At 34.7% G+C, this 21608-nt stretch overlaps 2 protein-coding genes across 6 annotated transcripts; both read left to right on the top strand.

Annotated features, from left to right (window-relative positions):
- The first annotated feature begins 14899 nt into the window (after window positions 1–14899).
- LOC135168155 (protein OPI10 homolog) lies at window positions 14900–17475 on the top strand. Of its 5 annotated transcripts, XM_064132087.1 has the most exons (5): window positions 14933–15089; window positions 15243–15397; window positions 15730–15826; window positions 16227–16356; window positions 16761–17475. In XM_064132087.1, the coding sequence occupies exons 3-5, from the start codon at window positions 15824–15826 to the stop codon at window positions 17204–17206; spliced, it is 579 nt and encodes a 192-aa protein (XP_063988157.1). In that variant the 5' UTR covers window positions 14933–15089; window positions 15243–15397; window positions 15730–15823; the 3' UTR covers window positions 17207–17475. The 5 variants fall into 5 exon arrangements, with proteins under 5 accessions (XP_063988159.1, XP_063988155.1, XP_063988157.1 ...); XM_064132089.1 differs by lacking the exons at window positions 15243–15397; window positions 15730–15826 and having other exon boundaries at window positions 14900–15089; window positions 16761–16937; window positions 17074–17214; XM_064132088.1 differs by lacking the exon at window positions 15730–15826.
- Window positions 17476–18281: 806 nt separating this feature from the next.
- LOC135168154 (vacuolar protein sorting-associated protein 37A) lies at window positions 18282–21368 on the top strand. The gene is made up of 5 exons (XM_064132084.1): window positions 18282–18453; window positions 18766–18955; window positions 19567–19681; window positions 20369–20812; window positions 20961–21368. Exons 1-5 carry the CDS (start codon window positions 18365–18367, stop codon window positions 21305–21307), a joined length of 1185 nt encoding a protein of 394 aa, XP_063988154.1. The 5' UTR covers window positions 18282–18364; the 3' UTR covers window positions 21308–21368.
- Window positions 21369–21608: the final 240 nt, after the last annotated feature.

Below are 21608 nucleotides of genomic sequence, written 5' to 3'. Positions count from 1 at the left end.
TACCGGCAGCGGAATTCTGCTCTCCCGGGATTGACTAATTTGTTTATTAGGAATTACTAATGTACCAATCTGTCAATTTGGCCAATCATAATGATACGGGAGAACGGGATTTCCATTCGAAAACCTGCCTTAAATTCTTGTCAAATGAATATTTCATTGATAAAACTATGTTATTCCCTAAGTGTTGTTCTGAGTTGGCAGATGGAAGTATCTGTCTGTTCTCACCGTTTATAATAAACTCTATAGAAGAAGAATATGGAAAATAGTAATATCATTCAACAGACGGTACTTGTAACAGCTATAGATATATTCACAAATTATGATATATTTTTTTTCCTTTTTCTGTTATCCAGTATTTTGAAATCATAATTACTTGGCACTGAGGTATAAGGTGAAGTGACAAAAATGCAATGATTGGCTCTAGATTTAATAATTTTTTAAATTGATTAACCTTTTTGGGCATTGAAGAATGAAGTCGGGCCAACGCTTAAGTTGTACATATATAAACTCAGTCGCGGCCTACGGGGGTTTGGCAACACGTTAATGAGCCTTGAAACAAAAGAATTTCGTTTATCCTCATCTCTCTCCTGCACACACAGCCCCGAAAAATGGGTATATAACCCTCCGCAATAGGCCCGCCCGTCGCGACTGGGTAACTGCGGGGGGTTGCCGGCGCCACAGGCTGTCATCACGTGTCGGACACGCCATGGTCATGATACAGAACATGAGGATATTCTCAGGAATACGAGAGAAAAAGACGAGGAAATCTTATGCAAGGGATTCCTCTGAACGGCTTGAGTATGCTACAGTAGGTAAATATGTATACCTTTTCTATACTAACAATAGCTGATGACTTTAGCCCTCTTCAGATGAACGAGAGAGAGAGAGAGAGAGAGAGAGAGCACTTGTTCAACGCGAAATTCCAAAGCAATAATATCAAATCTGAAAATGAGTTGACTGATATTCGCTAGCCATCAATGTTGAGTCGTGGACATACATTGTATTGTGAGGCTAATTTAATAACTACCATTTTACCAAGCCTCCCGGCGGCATATCCAGCAATAGCATCATTAGTGAGCTGCAAAGTAAGAGTGCCCTATAGGAATTTTGCGTGGCTGGGCAATTTCAGCCATCGAGGCGATCATAGGTGAACGAGTTTATCCATAAGTGTGAAATTATGCGTTCTTATACATGCGAATCCAGTGCCATTGGTTGTGTCCAATTTCATTTCTATCGCATAACTACAAACAATGAAAGTGCAAGATGAAATGCAATTAGTACAATGATCGGAGGGTTATTGACAAAGAAAAAACAAAAAATTTGCCATAAATAGTAGCGACGGCAAAGACTTTTTTTAGGTACATCGACGATGGTATTTTATTAAAGTTCTAGTATATAAAAAAAATTAACTCAAATCTAAACAAGTTTCCAAAGTTTCGCCTATGTAGCATGACAACTTTAATATACTTCTTAATGTGGTCTTTTCCTCCAATAATCGACGAATAAGATCAGCACTCCTTGGGACAGAATAGTAGTATTTTTTCTACTGATCAACAGTATTATTGTTTTTTAATGAATTTTTCTAATGTTTATTAAAAAATACATTACTAATGAAGAAACCAAAATTTACCTCTTGATTTTCTTTCAATATGTTTTGTGAATTGCGCAAGCATTAATTTTCTATTTTTTTAGCGTTATTTCATTTTTACAATCGTCCGTCACAATTGCCCCTGCTAGTGAATCACTCGCGAATATAAATGTATATAAGTCTACCATTCGTCACGTCATAAGAGACGAAAAAGAATTACATAAATATGTGTGATACTGGTGAACTGTGTAAAATAAATAAAAAGTAAATGAAAATTCCCTTCCTGAACGCATGCGCAGTGTTTCAACAAATCTGGTTAAGACATCTCCACCGTTGTCCTATCGGCCAGGTAAAATTCCCCGTCAGCGCCACCGCTGTTGGTTAGTCGTTTTCGTATTATACGGATTGGTATGCGAAGAGGAGGAGGAGGAGGAGGAGGAGGAGGACGACGACGACGACGACGATGAGGAGGAAGAGGAGGAAACCCCAACGGACCACACACGCCGGCGCTATGCTTCCCACATTGCATTGGCTTGATGCCGTAAGATATGTACAATATTATTTAATAATCTCTCAATGGATCATCATAGAATTGGGCCCCAAATCATGATATCAATGGATAACTATTAAGCACTTGAAATTTGGAATATGCCTGCTAATCCTGACGAACATATATTCATATATTCATACATAGATACGAAATAAAGGGTCAAGTGAAATTTGAAAAATAAATAGTAATGAATGATTTGTAAGAATTATGATATCTTTTTGTTAAAACACGTCACTACTTTTTACCGCGCAATCCTTATTAATAATATTCAAAAATACATAAGTATGATGAATAATGTATGAGTAATCTCCAAAGATACTCAGTGATAAGTCAATGCTGGAATTTCCTGTTAGTCCTCTTATCCATTCCCTCCGTGGGAAGAAGGCACTTTAATAAAATGCTCCAAATCACTGAGAAAAATGAGTATTCAAGATAGAATACTTGCAAAGATTTTGCGAAGAAAAGACTAGTTATTAATGAAATATCGATAGCCGAAGAGGAATAAGCGCTCCCACTCAACTATTTTAGGCGGAAGAATAAAAGGTATGAAGCTTGTTATACATATACATATAGGGTCATATAAAATGGCCAAATATTGGGCCGAGGGTCAAAGAACGGTCTTTCATTGGCATGAAATCACGCTCATGCAGCGAGCATAGATTTTGTTCCAATGGTCAAGCGGGTTAAAAATTTACATTGAAAAACAAAATAGAAGAAAATGTGTACACTATTGCTACAAAAGGGCGAAATATTTACGGATCCTTACATTATGTGCTTTCACCAACTTTTTGGAGTTGTTATAAAATACTTAGTGGATAGATGATGATAGCTATTTTCCAATAAATCCTCCAAGTGTTCTCACCTATCTCGAGCTTTATTTGTATGTTTTCATTCCTCTCAATATTTTTGTTTGCGGTAAGACTCGATGAGTCGAACAAGCTCAAGGGCGAAACACTTGAAGAAGAGAATAGATCTAAAGAAGCCTAATTTTGAGCAAATTTGCGGAGAGAAACTCCTCTTGAAATTGGTTAAGCGTGTCGTGGTTCACCTACCTGGCGAGAGCCCTTCCTCATTCGTCACGCTTATCCAATATATTTCAGCATTGTCGACGTACGCCAGGTACGTACCTCTCTTGTGGACAATGACGGATTTTCTCCCTAGTTATCGCTAGTAGAAACGACCCAATACCCTCTACTTCTTTCATTATTGTTACTCTTACAAACTCCAATTGGATTAAACGTATCCATTACCCATTGTCGGCATCTCATGACGACTGTCTGTGTCTCCCTTATTCTTCTTCTTCTTCAAAATGGTGAATATATAAGTGAAACGGTTGTTACGCCTCGTGGAACACAAACTAACTCAATCGGAGATTTTCGTATTGATCCTGTCGGCAGATTCCAAAGGACAAAATAGAGACATTTTGTATTTGCTTGTTTGCTTCTCAATGGACAAGATCTATAACTTTGCACACTAAAAAATTGCAATAATGATTTTTTTTACAAGAAATGCTATTGTTTATACGGTTGTTTAGAAAATACTGATTAATATTAACAGCTATACATCAAAATATCGGGGCGGTGTGAGATTTTCACTAGCAATATTATCATTTCTTCTTATCGAAGCACTAAAATTTTTCGAATCATCCTTATCTCGTAATAAATAGTGAAAGAGAGGTTGTATTTCTCTTTCTACCGTATCAGATGCAGATTTTCGAATTGATCGGTACAGGTTTCTTTTGGTGATCCGATATACTAAGAATAAATTGGTGTTCTGGCGATATGCAATATGGGTATATTGAAAAGTCACCACGACTGTTGATGTATCGCTAATGAACGCTATTGAAAATTATACTGAACCATATGCGCTCATATCCAAATACCGTTTTGATTCAACACAAATTTGTCTACCAGAAAAACCACACTGAATTTTCTACGTTCTGACGTCTCTTCGATAGCATGGTAAAACAAAATCGGATTAAATCTTGGGTCAGAAATAACATTTGTGTTTGTTTAATGTTGCTAATACCTCCCGCTTAGAAGATGCGATAAATGAATTCATTTTTCTCTCATACACTTGAAAATTATCCAATTAATGTTTCCTTTTCACATCGCCCCACTTCAGAACTCATTCAATGTATGATAGTAATCGTTAGATATAAAAAATTTCTAATAAATCCCCGTCATTGCTATCTTCAGTATTCTTATGGGAGTATCATGGTATCCGGAAACAATCGAACTTCACTGAATGAGGAAAACACTAACAGGATGGAATTAAAAATTGTTGAGAATGAGAATAAAACTCAACAAAAGTTCATCCCCAAATGCACACCCTAACAAAGCTGCAATGAAGAGAGCAGCTAGCGTGGGAGGGATGGGGGAGGGGGGTCCAAATGAGGCAGGGAAGATGCGATGTCACCAAAGCGGAACCCGAACGTCGGCCGGAAGGAGCCCGGTCACGTGGCTTATAACCGATACGCAATTGTGTGGCATAATAAAGCATAGCCATCCTCTTGTCAGTCGGAAATTTCTGTTTGCCTAACAGAGAGCAGGGACTGATTTTGCAGTTGCAATAATTTGGATATTTATTACGATCGTATAACTAGCCTGGCTTCGAACCCGCCATTTTTCACATTTAAGGAGGTAAATGTACGGTCCAAAGCCACTGAGATAAACGTTTTTAAATGAACTTTTGAAGATGTTGAAAAAATACTTTTTCCTAAAATGGATTTTTTCTATAATTACCCGTTTCCTTTCTTCTTCACTTTCGCAATTTTCGCCATTCCCCTATTTTTTCATCATTATTACACATCAGCAACAGGGGCGAAGGGATTTTTATAATAGTGATTTTAGGATATGGGTTCAGATATTTAATTCCAATTGTAAATCCCACAGATGTGTATCCGACTGCGCTTTCTCCCCACGAGTGCGCACCGCCTATAGACTGCGGCTCTGCTGCGCCACTTAAAATGAGTAATGCCGCGAAGGGTAATCTCGCAGGGCAAACGAGCGGCGAGACAAATCTAAAATTGAATTTCTACTAAGAGGAGCCAATGCGCTGATAGAAGAATTCGGTCTATGTTGTCCAATGACTTCAGTGGAATCTGTTTTTCCAATTCATTTAGATGAACTACATTGTCGTCATCATAGGTAACAATAAATCTTGTTAATCCAATAAAATCCATTTCCCCACTTGTTTGGACGAACAGATCGAATGGGTCAATGTAAGCGAGCACCCGTTGATAGTTACCGAATCTCGATTTATGTTAAATGCCATCTAATTCGTATTCTCGCTTCAGGATAATCGTCTACAAGGATCGTCGCTAACCTCTTATAATTTCATTTAAGTTCACAATTGCATGAAGGTTTTGTATTAAAAAATAACTACGTTTTCCTTTCTCATATGGTTATTTGTTAAATGAAAATTAAAAACTTTCTCTTAATCCAACATTTTTCACACATTTTTCACGTGAAGGTGAGAGAAACGTACAATTTTAGAATAGTGCCAACTAACAATTTCGAATCGAGCTAGATCACAGCATACTCTTAGTGGATCGAAGAGATGTAAAATAATAATAAAAATAAAGAAACACATTTGCAACTTTCACTGATAGAACCTCTCTTGCAAACATTGATAGGCTCCTTCTAAGCGATTTGTCACTCACACCGTCATACATAAGTCAAATTTAATATAACGGATCCAGAGACCCCGCGGCGCATTTGCCGCAGTATACATATGTATAGTCGCGGTACGAATCTCGTCACAACCTTCAATCTCACCCCATTCTTCCGAATTTCTACTAGAGTCATAGTCGACTTCTAAAAGCTGGAAACATCAAACTGTAAAAGTACACTAGTGAAAAAATCATAATGATGGGGGTGTTACAAACATTGCTCCGAATTTTTTTTCTGTGAATGACTAACTTAATAGAGCCCTACCATTATCAATCAATATGAAATTTTTTTTTCTGTACTCAAACTTTCTTAGTTTACTTTGCGCATTTGAAGCTTCGCTTTTCATCATAGTTCACAATAATTTAATGGAGAGAGAGAGAGAGAGAGCTAGGTGCTTTTTCTTGATTCCGGTAATTTACTTTAAAAAATGCTTAGCGCTCTACATCATTACGAGAATTTTAGTGAAGGAATCCTGAGAAATTCGGCATAAAATGCAAGCTAGGTAATTTTTTGCACATATACTCCTTGGTCAAAGATGTTAATAATCCTGCAAAGAGAACTTGGAAAGACTATCTAAGATAGAATTAACATCCCGACCGTTTAATCCTCTAGTTGAATTCAAATATTTATTGCTTATCATCACTGAACATTGAGTATTTCAGCATTTTTATGTTGAGTATTTCTAAAATAAAAAAAAAATCACCAAAAATCCAAGCCGGTACATTCATACACACAGAAGTTACCTTACTAATTTCATAGAAGAATTAGCAGTAAAAGGGATGCTTAGATCATCCATATGTTAGGAAATCAGAAAATCGACAAAATATAAAGTTTCCATTGGGTAGGAAAAAAAAAATCACCGTAAATAATCAGGATCTTCTCTCTTCTTTTTGTACACCCCTATTTACATAATTATTTGTTTGCAATTTTCCAAGCTGTCAGCACGTATAAATCGCTCCCATTGAAGAATGACACGTGCCGTGCTTTTCCTGTAGATGTATGTAATTGTGAGTATCTATGTGTGAACATTGGATTCACCAACTCACTTCGAGTATCATTATTGCGGTCATTGTCATTGTAATTCACCAGCAGGAATGATAGATAATGTCGAGCAGTGAGTGCTAATCGCGTGCGTCTACCACACGACCGGTAGCTGTCGTAAGTCTTGGTCATTCTATATTAATTTTTCAAAAATGAGAACGTTAAAAATATTACGGATTCCCTTTCGAAATAAGTATTAACCGTACTTATTGTTAATGCTAATTGTAAAAACATACATATAGGTGAGTAGAAATCTTCCATCCCCTTGGAAATATAAAAGTAGGAAATTCCTTTCTATTATTTATTATTATTTTCTGTTATTGTAAGTTTCGATTGGAAATGATACTATCCTGAACGTATAATGGAACGAAATAAAAATATTTTCCAGACTTAGGATTCCATAATTCTATGTTAGCAGTAGGCTTGCCATATAGTTATGGTTGAATTCACTATCACGAAGAGAGTTATTTATCGAAACTGTTTATAATTTTTTTAAATTTTAAATCTGGCGAGACTGATTGATTTATCCCTAAATCGTGGAAAAGTGTTCAACCTAATACAAGTATAAATTAGACTAGTCCAAAAGTTTTAATACGCACAGGTTATGAGAGAGCTTGGAAAATTCAGTGATACAGCGAGTTGAGATGCATCCTCTTGTCGCGTCTTATCATCGGAAAGCATTCTCATGTTTTGTCTCGCAACGAAGTACCAGAGCAAGATCTTTCCTTATCACCTCGAAAATCAAAAGATTTCTTTCTGCCTTTCTATCTCTATAATTAAATTAGCATTAGAAAAATTGAGAGCGGACCGAGAAGACCAAGGGACTCTCTTAATAACTCTTGTCGCTTCATATGTTTTCCATCTAGTTTGTATCGTTTCACTAGTACAATTGATAACATCATAAAATAATTTACAATTGACAAGTCCAGGAAATCATTTCAACGGAACGTTTAAAAAAATACAAGAGAAGAGTAATTTTTATCAAGCTTTTTTATCCATACAGTAGAGAGCACAAGTCATGGATGTGGCTGAACAATCAATTTCTAATGGCCACGAGCACATTATAATTCCGAATTAATAGAGCCTATCCCTCGACGTTAGTTGGATAATTTATCATGGGATTACGCTGCAAATACGACCCCGAATAAGTGTTCATGTCTCTCAACGGGACTAGGGAACCGAACGTACCATGTAGCCTAGGAAAAAGAAAGAGATAGAAAGACCGTGAAACCACTGGGCCTTCCTCCCCTCGACTTCAGCAATCACTTCCTGTGTCAATAAACACAGATCCGCTACCCCAATTCACTTCTCTATCTTTCACGTCTCGCATGTGCCCCCCTTTTTTATAGGATACCGAATACCCCAACAAACACAACGGTAGTTCTAAAGATCGACATACAAACGACATTCACTCTGTCGACCCTTCAACATCGATACTATGGGATATATAGCCCACTCGATTTAGTTCTTCATTCTGCAATCACATTTTCATTCCAGCTTTACCAAGTATCCAAAAAAAAAAAAAAATAGGATTCCTTGAATTATCAGTAAAGAAATGATGAAATTAATTAGTGCCATTATTCATTTTTGCCGCTGATTTTTGGAAGGTTTTGCAATCAATGGCGATTTGATATCTTGAAATAATTTCTTGACACGAATGATGAATTATTGCTATGAGAAGACGGTAACCGTGTTCTCTTCAAGGAAAACTAGTTCAGTAGCTTAAACTCATTTGGCATAATGAATTATTGATAATTTTTTTATTCTCTCGTACGATATTTCTAGTGAGCTTTTATCAGCAAAGTAAATAAATGACCGGCTAATTACTTTCACTCATAATAGCAATGCATTTACTGTCTGGTGTAGTTCAATACTTTATCACCTTCTCTCAATCGTATGAAAAAATGTCCAAGATTTCTGCTGTATTTTAAATTTTGATAATTATTTTTATACAATAGCCATAATTACTATTTGAGCGTAACGAAAAGATCAAGAGAACAAATTCAATAAAAATTACGCCAAAGTTCCGTGATTGTCAAGTGAAAACGCAACTCGCTTCGTACTATTTACGGAGCGTTCTGTACAAAAACAAGCAAATCTATATTAACTAGCTATACTATTAATATACATATAATATTGTACTGGATGAGAGGACATTAAGGACATTTCGCGTGAATGCAATATCATTAAAACTTTTACAAGATGTTTTCACTCCAGGCTCGGAATTAAACAAATAATAGGTATAGTTGAAAGAAAGACCCTGATAAAAAGAAGCCCCTGCGCAATCTTTTCAATACAAAATTCCAAAGTAAACCATATAATATTCAGGAGTTCTATTATAAGCAAAATCTTAGGAGCAAGATAAATCCCCTCGGTACACCCTATTTAGGAGTCTCAGAGAAATCCAAAGCGAAAATCTAGGCTCTGACTCCTAGGGAGTGCTAGTTAATCTGTAGCAGTAAATAGTAAAATTGTACCACTTCCCACTCATCACCACTCAATGTATACGTACTCAATGTCAATTGAGAAGAAAAATTAAGTAAATTGATTTTTTTCAGAATTTACAGGTATTTGAAAATAAAACCTAAAAAAAAACGAGCAAATACATTTGAATAAATTTCACAAGACATCTCATAGCTATAATGATAGAAATAATTATTGACAATATGATCGTCGATAATAAACGTTTCGGTGACGTTGAGTTCACCTGGAATGCCCCATTAGTGCTTCTCGTTGACATAGCCTATGGTCGGAAAAAGACAATTGGTTGGGAAGTTGGCCATACCTTTTTCCAGTTTTGTATATGTATACAGTGATAAAAATAAGAAAGTACGAGAATGAAATACATCCTGGTTGGCTCGGTTAGCAATTCCACTGTGTTAGGGAGGATGATACTGAGGGCGACGGTAAGTTAGCATGACCCACCCTTGAATTTTTCATTCCCATTCCCCACTCATCCCTCTTGCTGTGCCCTAACCGCACTTGGTACAAATAGCAGAATCAAATTGAATTCAAATATAATCAAATAAAATTTGAATTTTAAATTTGTTCTTGACTACAAGGCGATGCAGGGAGTACATGGAACAGCCGTATATTCAAACATCTCCCTATTTAGTTGCGGAATGTCACCCATTTGTGCGCTCCAAGTTCAAAATTCGCCAGATTAAACGGATTTATCTCCCAGATTTAGGATTAACAAACATTTTCAAATTCTTTCTTTACTTCTCAATTGAAGCATTATCACCGATGATTTTTGCAATCGTGTCATTTCGTCTGGAAATTATGTAGACCATCGTAAAATGTAAATATATGATGTTTTTAGGAAAGCTATGTAAATATTTCCAATATGTTTTCCGGAATAACTTGCTATCTGTTAACAACTGATCAAGGACCATGACCTGATGGAGATGAGAGATATTATCGGAATATGCCCATTAATTTAATAATAGTATATCCACATGCATTACTTACACAAGCATTACTTTTCGTCTGAAACCAGGTGACAAGCCCTGGCAATGGATTGTTTTCGCTTCTGAAGAATGGAATAAAAAAGATACATACAGTAATGTGCAAGATGAATCATGAGAGGTGCTTTATACAGGTACTGAAGTAATAATTGTGGAAGAACTGACTATTTGGAAATTTCTATAGACACGGGGCTCCCGTGATAGTCCTCAACACTACTAGTTACTTATCCCAATACTCAAACGCCACGAAAGATTTTTTTTTTCTAAATTACCGGTCTCTTAGAATTATCGGTCTGCGGTGATTGGAAGCAATTTTTTTTACTAGTTTAGGTTTTTTTGTATTAAGCAATTCATAGCTTAACAGTTAGCAAGACAATAATTTAATGGTATGAGACAAACACGTTTTTGTCAAAAAAAGCTTGTAAGTGTCTGAAATACAAGAAGCAATCAGATAAAGTGAAAACTTTTGAATAAATCTTTCTAGTTGATTTGCGAAATTTCATTCTTTTTATGGATAACGATGTGCCTTTTTTGGAGAAAATTTTCTTTTACCCAGGGAATGATATTATTTCCTTTTCAATTTACTAACCCTGAATCTGCCCAATAGAGAAACCATGTGCATGTACACTCAATACATGTCACTTGTCACAAACCTTTTTTTAACAGAGGAATCAATCTAAATAATATGGTAATAGAAAGGCTCCTTGTAGCTCGAAATGTACTTTTTCCTGGTTAAATATATTCTATTGCATAATTTTTCCTGTGAAGAAAGCCTATCGTATAATTTGAAAAAATTTTCTATGTAATCACCGAAAATATGGAACAATGTTTGACTAATGTTTCGCAAGTTCTAGCCACGTGCTATGGTGCGTCCAGCAATTCTATCATTATGCGACTTTTGTCATTAGCATATTTCAGAAAGCGGTGCACAGCTACAGGAAAGCATAAACAACAGCGGCATGGTCGGTATAAACCTCAGAGACTTCCTCGGCAGATGAATTATGCACGCGGGAGCTTTGCGTAAACCGTTCGGAGACAAGAGAACTTGGCGAGAGTTCCGTGAAAAAATTTGGATGTACAATTTGTGGTTTCAGCACATAGCGAAATTTTTCCGGTTTACAATATGAAACGGAAGGATCTTTCACTGCTTCAAAAAATATCTGACTCTGTCCTCATTTACAACAGATGAATTACTCTTTAAATCCATGCCTCCTTTTTCTATTCATCAAATCTCCTAGGAATCACTCATCAGTCGACGCCCACATACAACGCCCAAAAATCTTGAAGCCTTACATGTGAAAAATTAATGTTAAAAGTTTTACCTGCTCGTATTGTTTTCTATAAAACTTCAAATTCCTCCAGATGCCCACTTTTTTTTTTACTGAAACTGATAGCTTTGGAAAACTTCGTTCTAACTCCTTATTTAGAAGTGTTGCAGTCGACATTAATGAAGTCCCCATTTCATCAGAATTTATTGGACTTACAATAAATGAGATTTCACTTTTAAATTCAATGATAATTATAAAGTAAATGTTCAAAATGATGTCATAAGCTTTTTTATCATGGCTCATTATGTCTCTTCCCTTATGTCTTATTTTCCTGTACCACAGGCCTCGGCGTTGGAGATACATAAAGTACTTCTGTCGTTTCTCGTAACTTATCTTTTTAAATTATGCAGATTTCCAATAAGAAAACTAAAATTACGAGCAATAAGTGTGAAAATCTTTTCTTCGACTTTGGGCGCTCAAAGTAAAAGCGATGCATGAAAACCTCCCATATGGGGGAGCCGCGCGAGAGGCTAGCAACTCCTGAAGCTCTGACGTCCGGCGTCATTACAATGTCTGCGAAGTCACATATGTATAAGATCAATCAAATCACTAATAGACACAAATCATAATTTAATTAAATCAAATAAATCACTATATATACGTACTCTACTTAAACATCTCTTGATTGGTGAACCCTCGTGTGAACCACCGCCTGAGAATTTCCGGAACGAAAAAAGGAGTGTATTTTCCACTCATTGTATCATTTCATTATCAAATTCTCAGTCCCTAAGTTAGATGATAAGGAATACATTATGAATAGCGAATTATGAGATATGCAAGCCAAATTACAAGACATAGCTTTGCACCTTATTCATTTGTAATTATCAGAAAATATACATATTCGATTTACAAAGGCGGTGCTCTTTCTATTAGATGTGGCAATTCCTAATCAATTTTTTATTACAAACAAAGCAAAACTCCATAAAAATGTTGTTGGAACGAAATTGATGGATTTTTAAATCTTAAAAACATGGTGATTATTACCATACATACATATTTCCTGATTATGGCTTTGGTAATACTTTGTAATTATCATAGAGCAATTGAGCGTTTTGGTAAAAAGACCAAGTTAACAAGCCGAAAAATCGTATGGTAATAAAATAAAAAAACATTGATGGTGAAGTTCAAATACACGTACGTATTGATCTTGAGAAATCTAACTATATCCAACCAGCCTAGGGGTAATTGGTAATTCTGCAAGTCCCATCACGTAGGTTTCCTTTATCCCGACACACTAGGGTATCAGTCGAGTAACTAAAATTGTTGTTTTATTCGCAAACGTTTCAACGTCCACAATCATTGTGATGCGGTCTGACCAAGCGATGAGATTGGTCAACGAGTATACACTCGTGGTAACAGTCGAACGACTATACCTCTTTTCACTGGGGCAATCAAGTGGTGTAGGCTGGTCAGTTCGGTCTAATCAGCGCTGAGCACGAGGTTTAACTCAATCAGCTAACGAAGCATCCGTTCATTCCACGGACCAACCCTGTGCTATCCAGTTCATTCGAGCGTTTTTAAATCCCTCCTGCCACTACAACCTAGGAACTCTGGTAACTACTTTATTTCACCATCAATGTCATTCCCTCCATAGTTTTCCATACAATGATGAATAAATTTCAAGATTTTGGAAAAACTTTACCAAAGACAGTATGTAATCAACGTCCTATTCCAACAATTTGATTTATTATAAAACTTACAAGCGCTACCATTGAGGCTACCTTCAAATTCTATAAGATTAACTTGAAAAAAAGTCGGAGAACGATTATCAGGCAAGACGAATAATTGTGGAGCAAGGCCAATATATAAAATGTGAGGGGGATTTATAACGATACTGTCAGGTTTATTCTACAACTCAGAAATCTTATTCTAGTCAACGTGGATAATTACTACAATTTTTTACATAATGTTGGCTGTAACGTAGAAAATTTTTGACTTAAATCCTTAGTTAAAAACTTCTGATCACAGGGGCGTAAAACAACAATTCCCCTATAGATATAAGTAATGTTAGTCTACAGGAGCATAATTTTTACATTCAAACATGTACACAATGTATCTTTCCCAAAATCTGACGTTATCATTTCATGTCCCTTCTATAGAACTTATCAAAGCCTGCTGGAGTAAGTAATCCTCTCCACTGGTAGTACCTTTTTTATTGAATTTTCTTTATTCAGATTATTTCACATTATCTCCATATTTAAGAAAAGAAAATCATAGCCAACTTCCTAAATATTTAGATTTATTGCCATCTCAATATTGTTTCGCTGGATGTTGATTATTTCGAAAGATTTTAAAATTATATTGTCATATACTGTTTTATCGATGAAAGGGATGCCGGGGCAAGCTGCACAATGCTTTGGTTAGATATTCAGTGGTGCCCTCTTTCAATGTTCATGCCAAATAAACATTTTCTTCGACAAGGGACAAAAATTGCAGTATGGTATAGTATTGCCTACTATATCAACGCTCTATTACGCCTTTACCATTCATATCTCATGGGCGCATACAGGTATACAAAATAACCCCGTAATTTCTGAAATGGGGTAATGCTCATGTGACAGACGAATTTGCTAAATGCAAAATCCTGGTCATTAATAATTTCAAAGCACATTTGTATTAAGCTATAATGACGATGATCACTCCTGTTTAGTTGCTGAGAATGAAAAACTAATAATAATTTACCCATCTAATGAAACTTTATAATAAAAAAATGCAGTTATAGCTGTAGGGATGAAAAATATTTGCTATTTTTTATTGACTAATTGTATATCGCAGTAATAGCAGAGTGAACGAATTGTGCCAGTGGTCAAAATGGTGAGATGACAGTCATATGACAGGGTAGGTAACGCATTCATCTTTTTAGACAACCGATTTCACAATTAAAAAACTGACATGGAAATAATAAATGGAGATAACATTGAATTATAGGAAATACTATGTAAAGAATAATTGCCAAACTGAAAAAAATAAATAATAAGAAAATAGCAACTCATTTCTAATAGCACGTGCGGCTTGTACAACATGAATTTAGGCGCTATTCATTTTGTCTAAATATAATCGATGATATCATTCAAATGCTCTAATGTTTTTTCCTTTATAAACAGTAATTATTAAATATACATTAAAAAATATGAAAGAAAATTTACAGCCTGCACGCCTATGCAATCTATGTTTACCGACGACCGAGCATAACGCCATCTCTTCCATCATATAAATACTAACTTTCCTTGAGGTTGTTCAAACTTCCGCTTATTCAAGTTCTAACCTCTTCAACTGTAGTATGATCTTTGTTAGGCATTATCCTTTTAGTTTGTGGTTTTAGTTACAACAGTAAACACGTGCATTTTCCTTCCATTAAGTAATTTTAGCAATTGCAGAATTATTTATTGTATAATGTCAAAGGATTTAACGATGTTTGGAATTATCGTATCTGGTCGTTTAGTGAGTAACTCACCCGATAATGGGTCTCCCATCCAATAAAATTTTGCTATAAACACTTAAGCATTGCAAAAATGAAAAGAATATTCTAGACGCCGGTTTTTTCAGGGTGTAAACAGATGATGTTTTGTTAATACGTATTACGTTTAATTTAAGGTTTTATTGGAATGGTTGGCGATATGAATGACTACACCTACTTCTACTCCTTGTTCGATATAATTACTATTCAAAGCGGTCTAGACCTTTTGACCCATCTTGTTTCTATGCAAAAAATACTAACTTAGTACGTGAAAATAAGAATCCAACAAAATGTGAGGAGTGGTCGAAGACTTTTCTACTTTCAAAAATCCTGTGATTTTTTTCTTATTTTTCCTTGCCAATCACTTCCTGCCGAATCATTACAGACAGTTATTTATTATTCCTACAAATTTTTTTAAAGTGGGACATCGTCCTTTCAAGTTTTTATTAAGAAAATGCTGCTTAAATTTCTAATTTTTTTCTTCTAGAATAAGCCAAAACTGGAAAAATTTACGAACAAAACTGTTTTTTTTTTCTTCATTTGCGGTTCTTTAGAGAATTCTTCATTTACTGACGTATTTTAATATGTAAATTGTAACTTTAATATAATTTATTTTCTCATCAGATCAGTTGAGTTGTTGTTCATGATTGTTGGACTAGGAGAATAATGCAAACAAAGGAAAACTAAACATTTTGATTACCATAAAGGACTGAAAGAAATGGTTGATTATTTTGAAATTTATAGAATAGACTAATATCTACAAAATGTGGCTAATCTTGTTTTTTTTTTGTAAATTTTTTCTTTGATAAGTAGAGCTTTATTTTGATAAAAATGTGCGTACAAATTATTTCTGATACACACACGCAGTTGACTTCAATATGATAATGAATGTTATGGGATCAATTGCTGTTGTATTTCCGTATGCATCTGATTTCAGATTTTATCGTAGAAAATTAGCAAGTGTTTTTTCCTTAGAAATTGTTTTGAACAATATATTTAATGAAACACATTTTGGTTGATTTTATGCCAAACAGAAGGTCTAGGAATCAATCTGGTGGCTCGTAAAATTTTGAAACAACAATGATGTTTTTGTTCTGTGATAGATTTTATTTTTGACCTAGGTGGACACAAATGTTTTACGCATGAATGATACTCAGTTTCTGGTTACTGTTCCTGATGCGGACAACGTCAATCATATTGTCGTTTTTCTCACTGGAAATGTCCCTTTTCCGGAAGGAACCGGAGGAGCAGGTAATCATTATCGTGCAACGTTGAGTAATCATTAATTTAATATTGTAACCGAACAATAAAATATCATGAATCGTCTCATTTTGGGAAAATTCATAAACCCATAAATTCACGTCGCTCCTTTTAAGGAAGTCAGATATGATTTTTTTCTGGCCACTATTCCTTTTTGGAGACGAAATTTAATTTTTTCTGTTAACCATCATATTGATTATAATTAATATGGACAGCCTAAAAAAATTGTCTGAAACGGCATGATGTCATTAGTAAGTTACAATAATATTGATAATGAAAAGATCTTCTTATAACGGAAAACTACCAATTTCGAAATATAAATTATGAAAAATTTTTCTTAAATATACAACTAAAAATGGTAAGAAAAAAATAGCTGATCATGTGTTTTCTTCCAGTTTACTTCAGTTGGCCCGATCCGAATGCGCCTCCGAATTGGCAGTTCCTCGGCTATATTTCCAACCTCAAACCCTCGGCGATTTTCAAGATTATGAACTTGAAGAAAAATCACGAATTTGAAAATATAAACGACGGAATTTTTGGTGTTGGAAAAATCTCCCATGTCGCGCAGATTGGTATATCAATTGAGCCATTAAATGTTATTGAATCCCAAGCAAATGCGCTCGTAAATGCGACAGTGAATGCTACTACGAACTCGTCCATAGAATTTGCTCAGAAAATGTTGACTAGTTTTGTAAATTACATTTCCAGCTTTTCTGTGACACAATCTCAAATGACACCGAACCCCACTGAAAACTTCGTACCTCTTTCCTCTGTGCAAGGCTGGTACGAAAAATTCGAACGCAGATTACAACAAAATCCCAATTTTTGGAGACAGTTATGATAAATCATAGAATTAACATTTTTCAAATGATCCTTGCATCATAATTTATGTGTTCATTCATCAGCATTGTCATTTTGAAAATTGCACTGTATCTGTCAACTTTCGATGTAATTAAGTTCGGATTTTGTCGTTTTCTTACATTGTTACAATAAGCAATTTCTGTATATATAAATGAAGCTCAACCGTGTTTAACTACATTTATCATATGTCCTCAATCTCATAGAAATTCATAATTGAATGAAAAATAAAAGTGTTAAAAATACAATTCACTTATACTCACTAAGTACACTTCAAATACCTATTAATTCTCTATATAATAAGATTTTTTATTATGAGATCATATGTGGTATCATTCAAATCCTGTGAAAATGATTTTCTTAATTTGAATGTTACTAAGTTTGATGATAGCATCTAATCGGTTTCCTATACAATTCCTTGGGACAAATTATTTCGGAAAAAGAATCCGTCAGACAAACATTTTTTTAAATTGCTTCATAGGCAGTAACAACGTAATTTTGGAAAAAGCAACAGAAGGTAAGTGACAGTAAAATGGTATTTAGATGTAAACAAGTAAGACTTTGATTCTTCCCTTGTTGCCGTGAAAGAGATACTTGAGGAAAGTTTTCGAAAATATTTATTAGTGATTAAGACATGTTTTTTTTAGTACTTTTAATAATGACGCCATTGTGTAAAAATTTAAATAAAATTCGAATGTTCAAGCTACATATTCGGTTTTGTATTCAGCTGAGCCGTTCATACATAAAAAATATTTCAATATCCAAAAAACTTGAAAATATTTTTTCTTTACAATATTAATGAATGAATCGTATTCAATGCTGTTTACTTATAAATATAAAACAAATTATATACGAGCCGTCATCCTCCGCACCTAAAGAACAAACGTGTAAAAGGCCATCGGTCCAATCGGATGCAACCCCTGTCTTTCCAGTGGTGCATCTTGACGGACTAAATTTCCCATAGTATAATCTAAGATGATACCTTAGTCCTTATATCCGGAGATTATAATCTCTTTACTCGGTCCCATTCGCCCTCTGCAGTGATAAAATACCAACTGAAACCTTAGTTCAGTTCAGTTGTATGCTTTTGACATATAATTGTTAAAAAAGCGAATGTATTATTCCAAATCAAGGCATTTAAATGATATCCAGAATATTCCGTGGAGAAAATGAGAATGCTGCAGTTAAGAGGAAACGACAAATTGATACACTGAAAATATTCAACGACAAGTAACAAAATATTCGCAATTATTTATTACCTAGCTCAATAGAGCTAACCTCAAAATCATATCATTATTGCATATTGATTCACTAAGTCGTGCATCTGAACCAAATTTCAAGTATAACTTGAAAAATCATGATTCTCCAAATTCTGAAACCGAGTTTCCTTTGACTAGGAGAGCTAAATTATTGGAATTGGTATACTCCATTCTTATGTTTCCATTTCCTAGTCATTCATTCACGTTGAGTCTTAGTCATTTCTACAGACAAATACCTACTTTTATTCATATGAACACCGACGCTTTTGTTAAATGTTCACAGTGTAGTGGAGTTGCGGCAGGATATTGAGTATCAAGTAGAATTCAACGTTGGGGAGAAACGCATGGCTATTATGGTTTCTTTATCACCAGAATTTCCAATGGAGAAACCAGTGCTTCGTGTCTCACCCCCGATTAACCATCCCTGGTGTAATGAACACAGTGAAATCACCAGCGCCCCCGGATTATTAAATGTAAGCATCAATCAACCAGTTCGTTCATTTACTATTGCAGCCAAAAAATAAGAAATTAATCAATACAAATAGTTCAACTCCACGGCTCTAATTAGGGGAATAAATAAAAAAAAATTATGCCAATCCATGGATCCGTGTGGGTTTAAATTATTCTGAACTAAATTATTCTCTCATTTAGATCCGATTAATAGCTACAAAAATTGCAGCCAATGTAACAAATATTAAAATCAAGCGTGAATATTATTTTATAGAAGTACCTAGGAAATTTCTTAGAAAATACTATCGGATCTATTTTTACCTATTTTCTAAAAAGTCAATATAACTTATTCTCTTGTAACAATGTGTAAAATTTTCTCAGATGAAATTTCTCAATTTTTAGTATTTCGAATGGAAATATTGCACTTTTTAAAATATAGGTTTCCTATTTTTTATTTTACATTCACTCATTATGACCCAAGATGAATAAAAGTGAATTTTTCAATTTTTCATGAATGGAACAAAATTTATTTAAATTTTTCTTCAAAGAAAGAATGTGAATATGAAAACTTAAACATTGTTTGGGAAATACGTTTATTATCATTATTTTCAACTAATAAAGTATTTTGGTACAGTTTACAGTGCACAGTGATCTTGGACGTGTTGTGCAAGCAATCATCAGAGAATTAATTAAATACCCCCCTCAGTTACAGGATGAGAAGATTTTAGCATCCCTTTTATCGCAGAAAGGTAAATAGTTCTTTATAGATATTTTACAAGATTCTTTCCATCCTCAACTTGGATTCTTGATAAGTGCTACATTCTAATAATGAAAATGTAATGAATCATACCTGCTCTTCTCTTCCATCAAAAGTGCGGGAACTAGGAAAATCTATATATTGGTATGAAGAAAATCCCCAATCCTATCATGAGTCTGATTGAAATTTAATCCAACAAGAAACAGCTGGAAATTTAATTTCTTTATCAAAATAAAACCAAAAAAGTCCAACTCGAATTATCATGAATGAAACCACACTTCGGACAAAATGGCAAAAAGTAGTATTGGAAAAATGGGCATATAGGAAGGTTGAGCATCTATCATTAACGGTGTTTTTTTTACACAACATTGGAGGAAATGGGTGATAAGTAGAAAATTAAAGTTAAAAAAGTGAAGCTTAACCCAGCCAGGAATTGAACCCGGGTCCACTACATACGCGCCACCCCATTTTTACCTAATAACCTACCGGAAACTATGGAAATTCTCTCTCAAATTCAATTTATAGATCGTCTAACCGCCTTTAAACATTGTATAAGCCCATGAGAATTGCAATTCAAGAGGAAATAATATACATGGCAGGATATATGAGCTTGATTATTACCCTTAATAAAGTATTCATTTTTTAAATTAATTATATTTCCATTACTATATTTTTCTAGATCTTCAAGGAAGTAGTTCACCGTCTTACACTCTTCAAAGATATACAGATCTCCCCTCAACATCTTACAATTCATTTTATAACTCTCTAAATTCTCAATTTTCAACACCAAATACCAGCTCAGAACGCAAGTATAACTTTGTAAATACGTCTACGGCTGAAAGCCATCCTTTCGCCGCTTCCTCTCACCATATGGCATCTGCCAATCTAGTACAATACTCTACTCCAAGTTACAAAATTTTGTACTCGGATCAACCAAATTACGAAAAATCAGTGTCAACTGTCGGTGGGGAATTCCCAGAGTTAAATACTTTAAGCAATGAAGAACTAAAGAGACTTGGAGAGGATACAGAGAGTCTTGATACTTATTTGGAGGAACAATGTCGACTCAAAAATTTTAATTTGGCAATCGACGAGGCCATCGATGATGTTGAAAAAATTGCCAGTAAGTTCATTTTTATCATATCTCATTTCTCTTCATAAAGCCCAAATTAGAGATTTGCATCTCAAGAATTGCATTTTTTCTGTGTTGAACGATCATTCGACTAATTCAATGGAGCCATTTTAATTATTTTTCATCTTTCAAATTACAGCTGAAAATTTAACCAAAGAGGCTGAGCTTGAGGCACTTCAAAAAGAAGTAACATCAAAAGGTCAAACAGTGATAGCGCTTAAAGCTCGCTACGATAGTTTGATTCAGCAATATAGTAAATTATCTGAAGTGTTTGCGCCAGATCATATAAAAGAGTGCTTAAAATGTGCTGCCGATGAGAGTCATGAAAGGAGTGAAACAATTGTCGAAGATTTTCTCAGTAGGAAAATTGATGTTGAACGTTTTTTGTCCATGTACATCAAATGTAGAAAATTGGGGCAGGCGCGACGCACTAAGGAAGAAAAATTGGACCATCAATTAAATGAATTGAAGCGTGCTGGATATTAGATTAAATATTGTATTGCAATTAATTTATATATTCCAATAATGAGTATAGGAAAAGACTTAAGATATTTGAATGTTGAAACCTGTAAATAGTACCACACAAAAATATTTTCAATTGTATCTCTATGAAGAAAGGAATGGCGCATCTTGGAAAATTCATTGAATATTTCACTTTGAACATTTAGCAACGGAAAGAAATTTTTCTGGCAGGTATTAGAGGGTTGCAGTTATGCAGACCTGTATAATACATTATTCCATTACGTTAGGGCCGTCCATGACTTATGTTCTCTTTGTAACATGCATT

This window comes from Diachasmimorpha longicaudata, chromosome 12, assembly GCF_034640455.1.
Source record: "Diachasmimorpha longicaudata isolate KC_UGA_2023 chromosome 12, iyDiaLong2, whole genome shotgun sequence".
In the NCBI taxonomy this organism is placed as follows: Eukaryota; Metazoa; Arthropoda; class Insecta; order Hymenoptera; family Braconidae; genus Diachasmimorpha; species Diachasmimorpha longicaudata.
The sequence above is the reverse complement of the archived record's forward strand: the minus strand, read 5'-3'. Positions and strand labels throughout refer to the sequence as shown.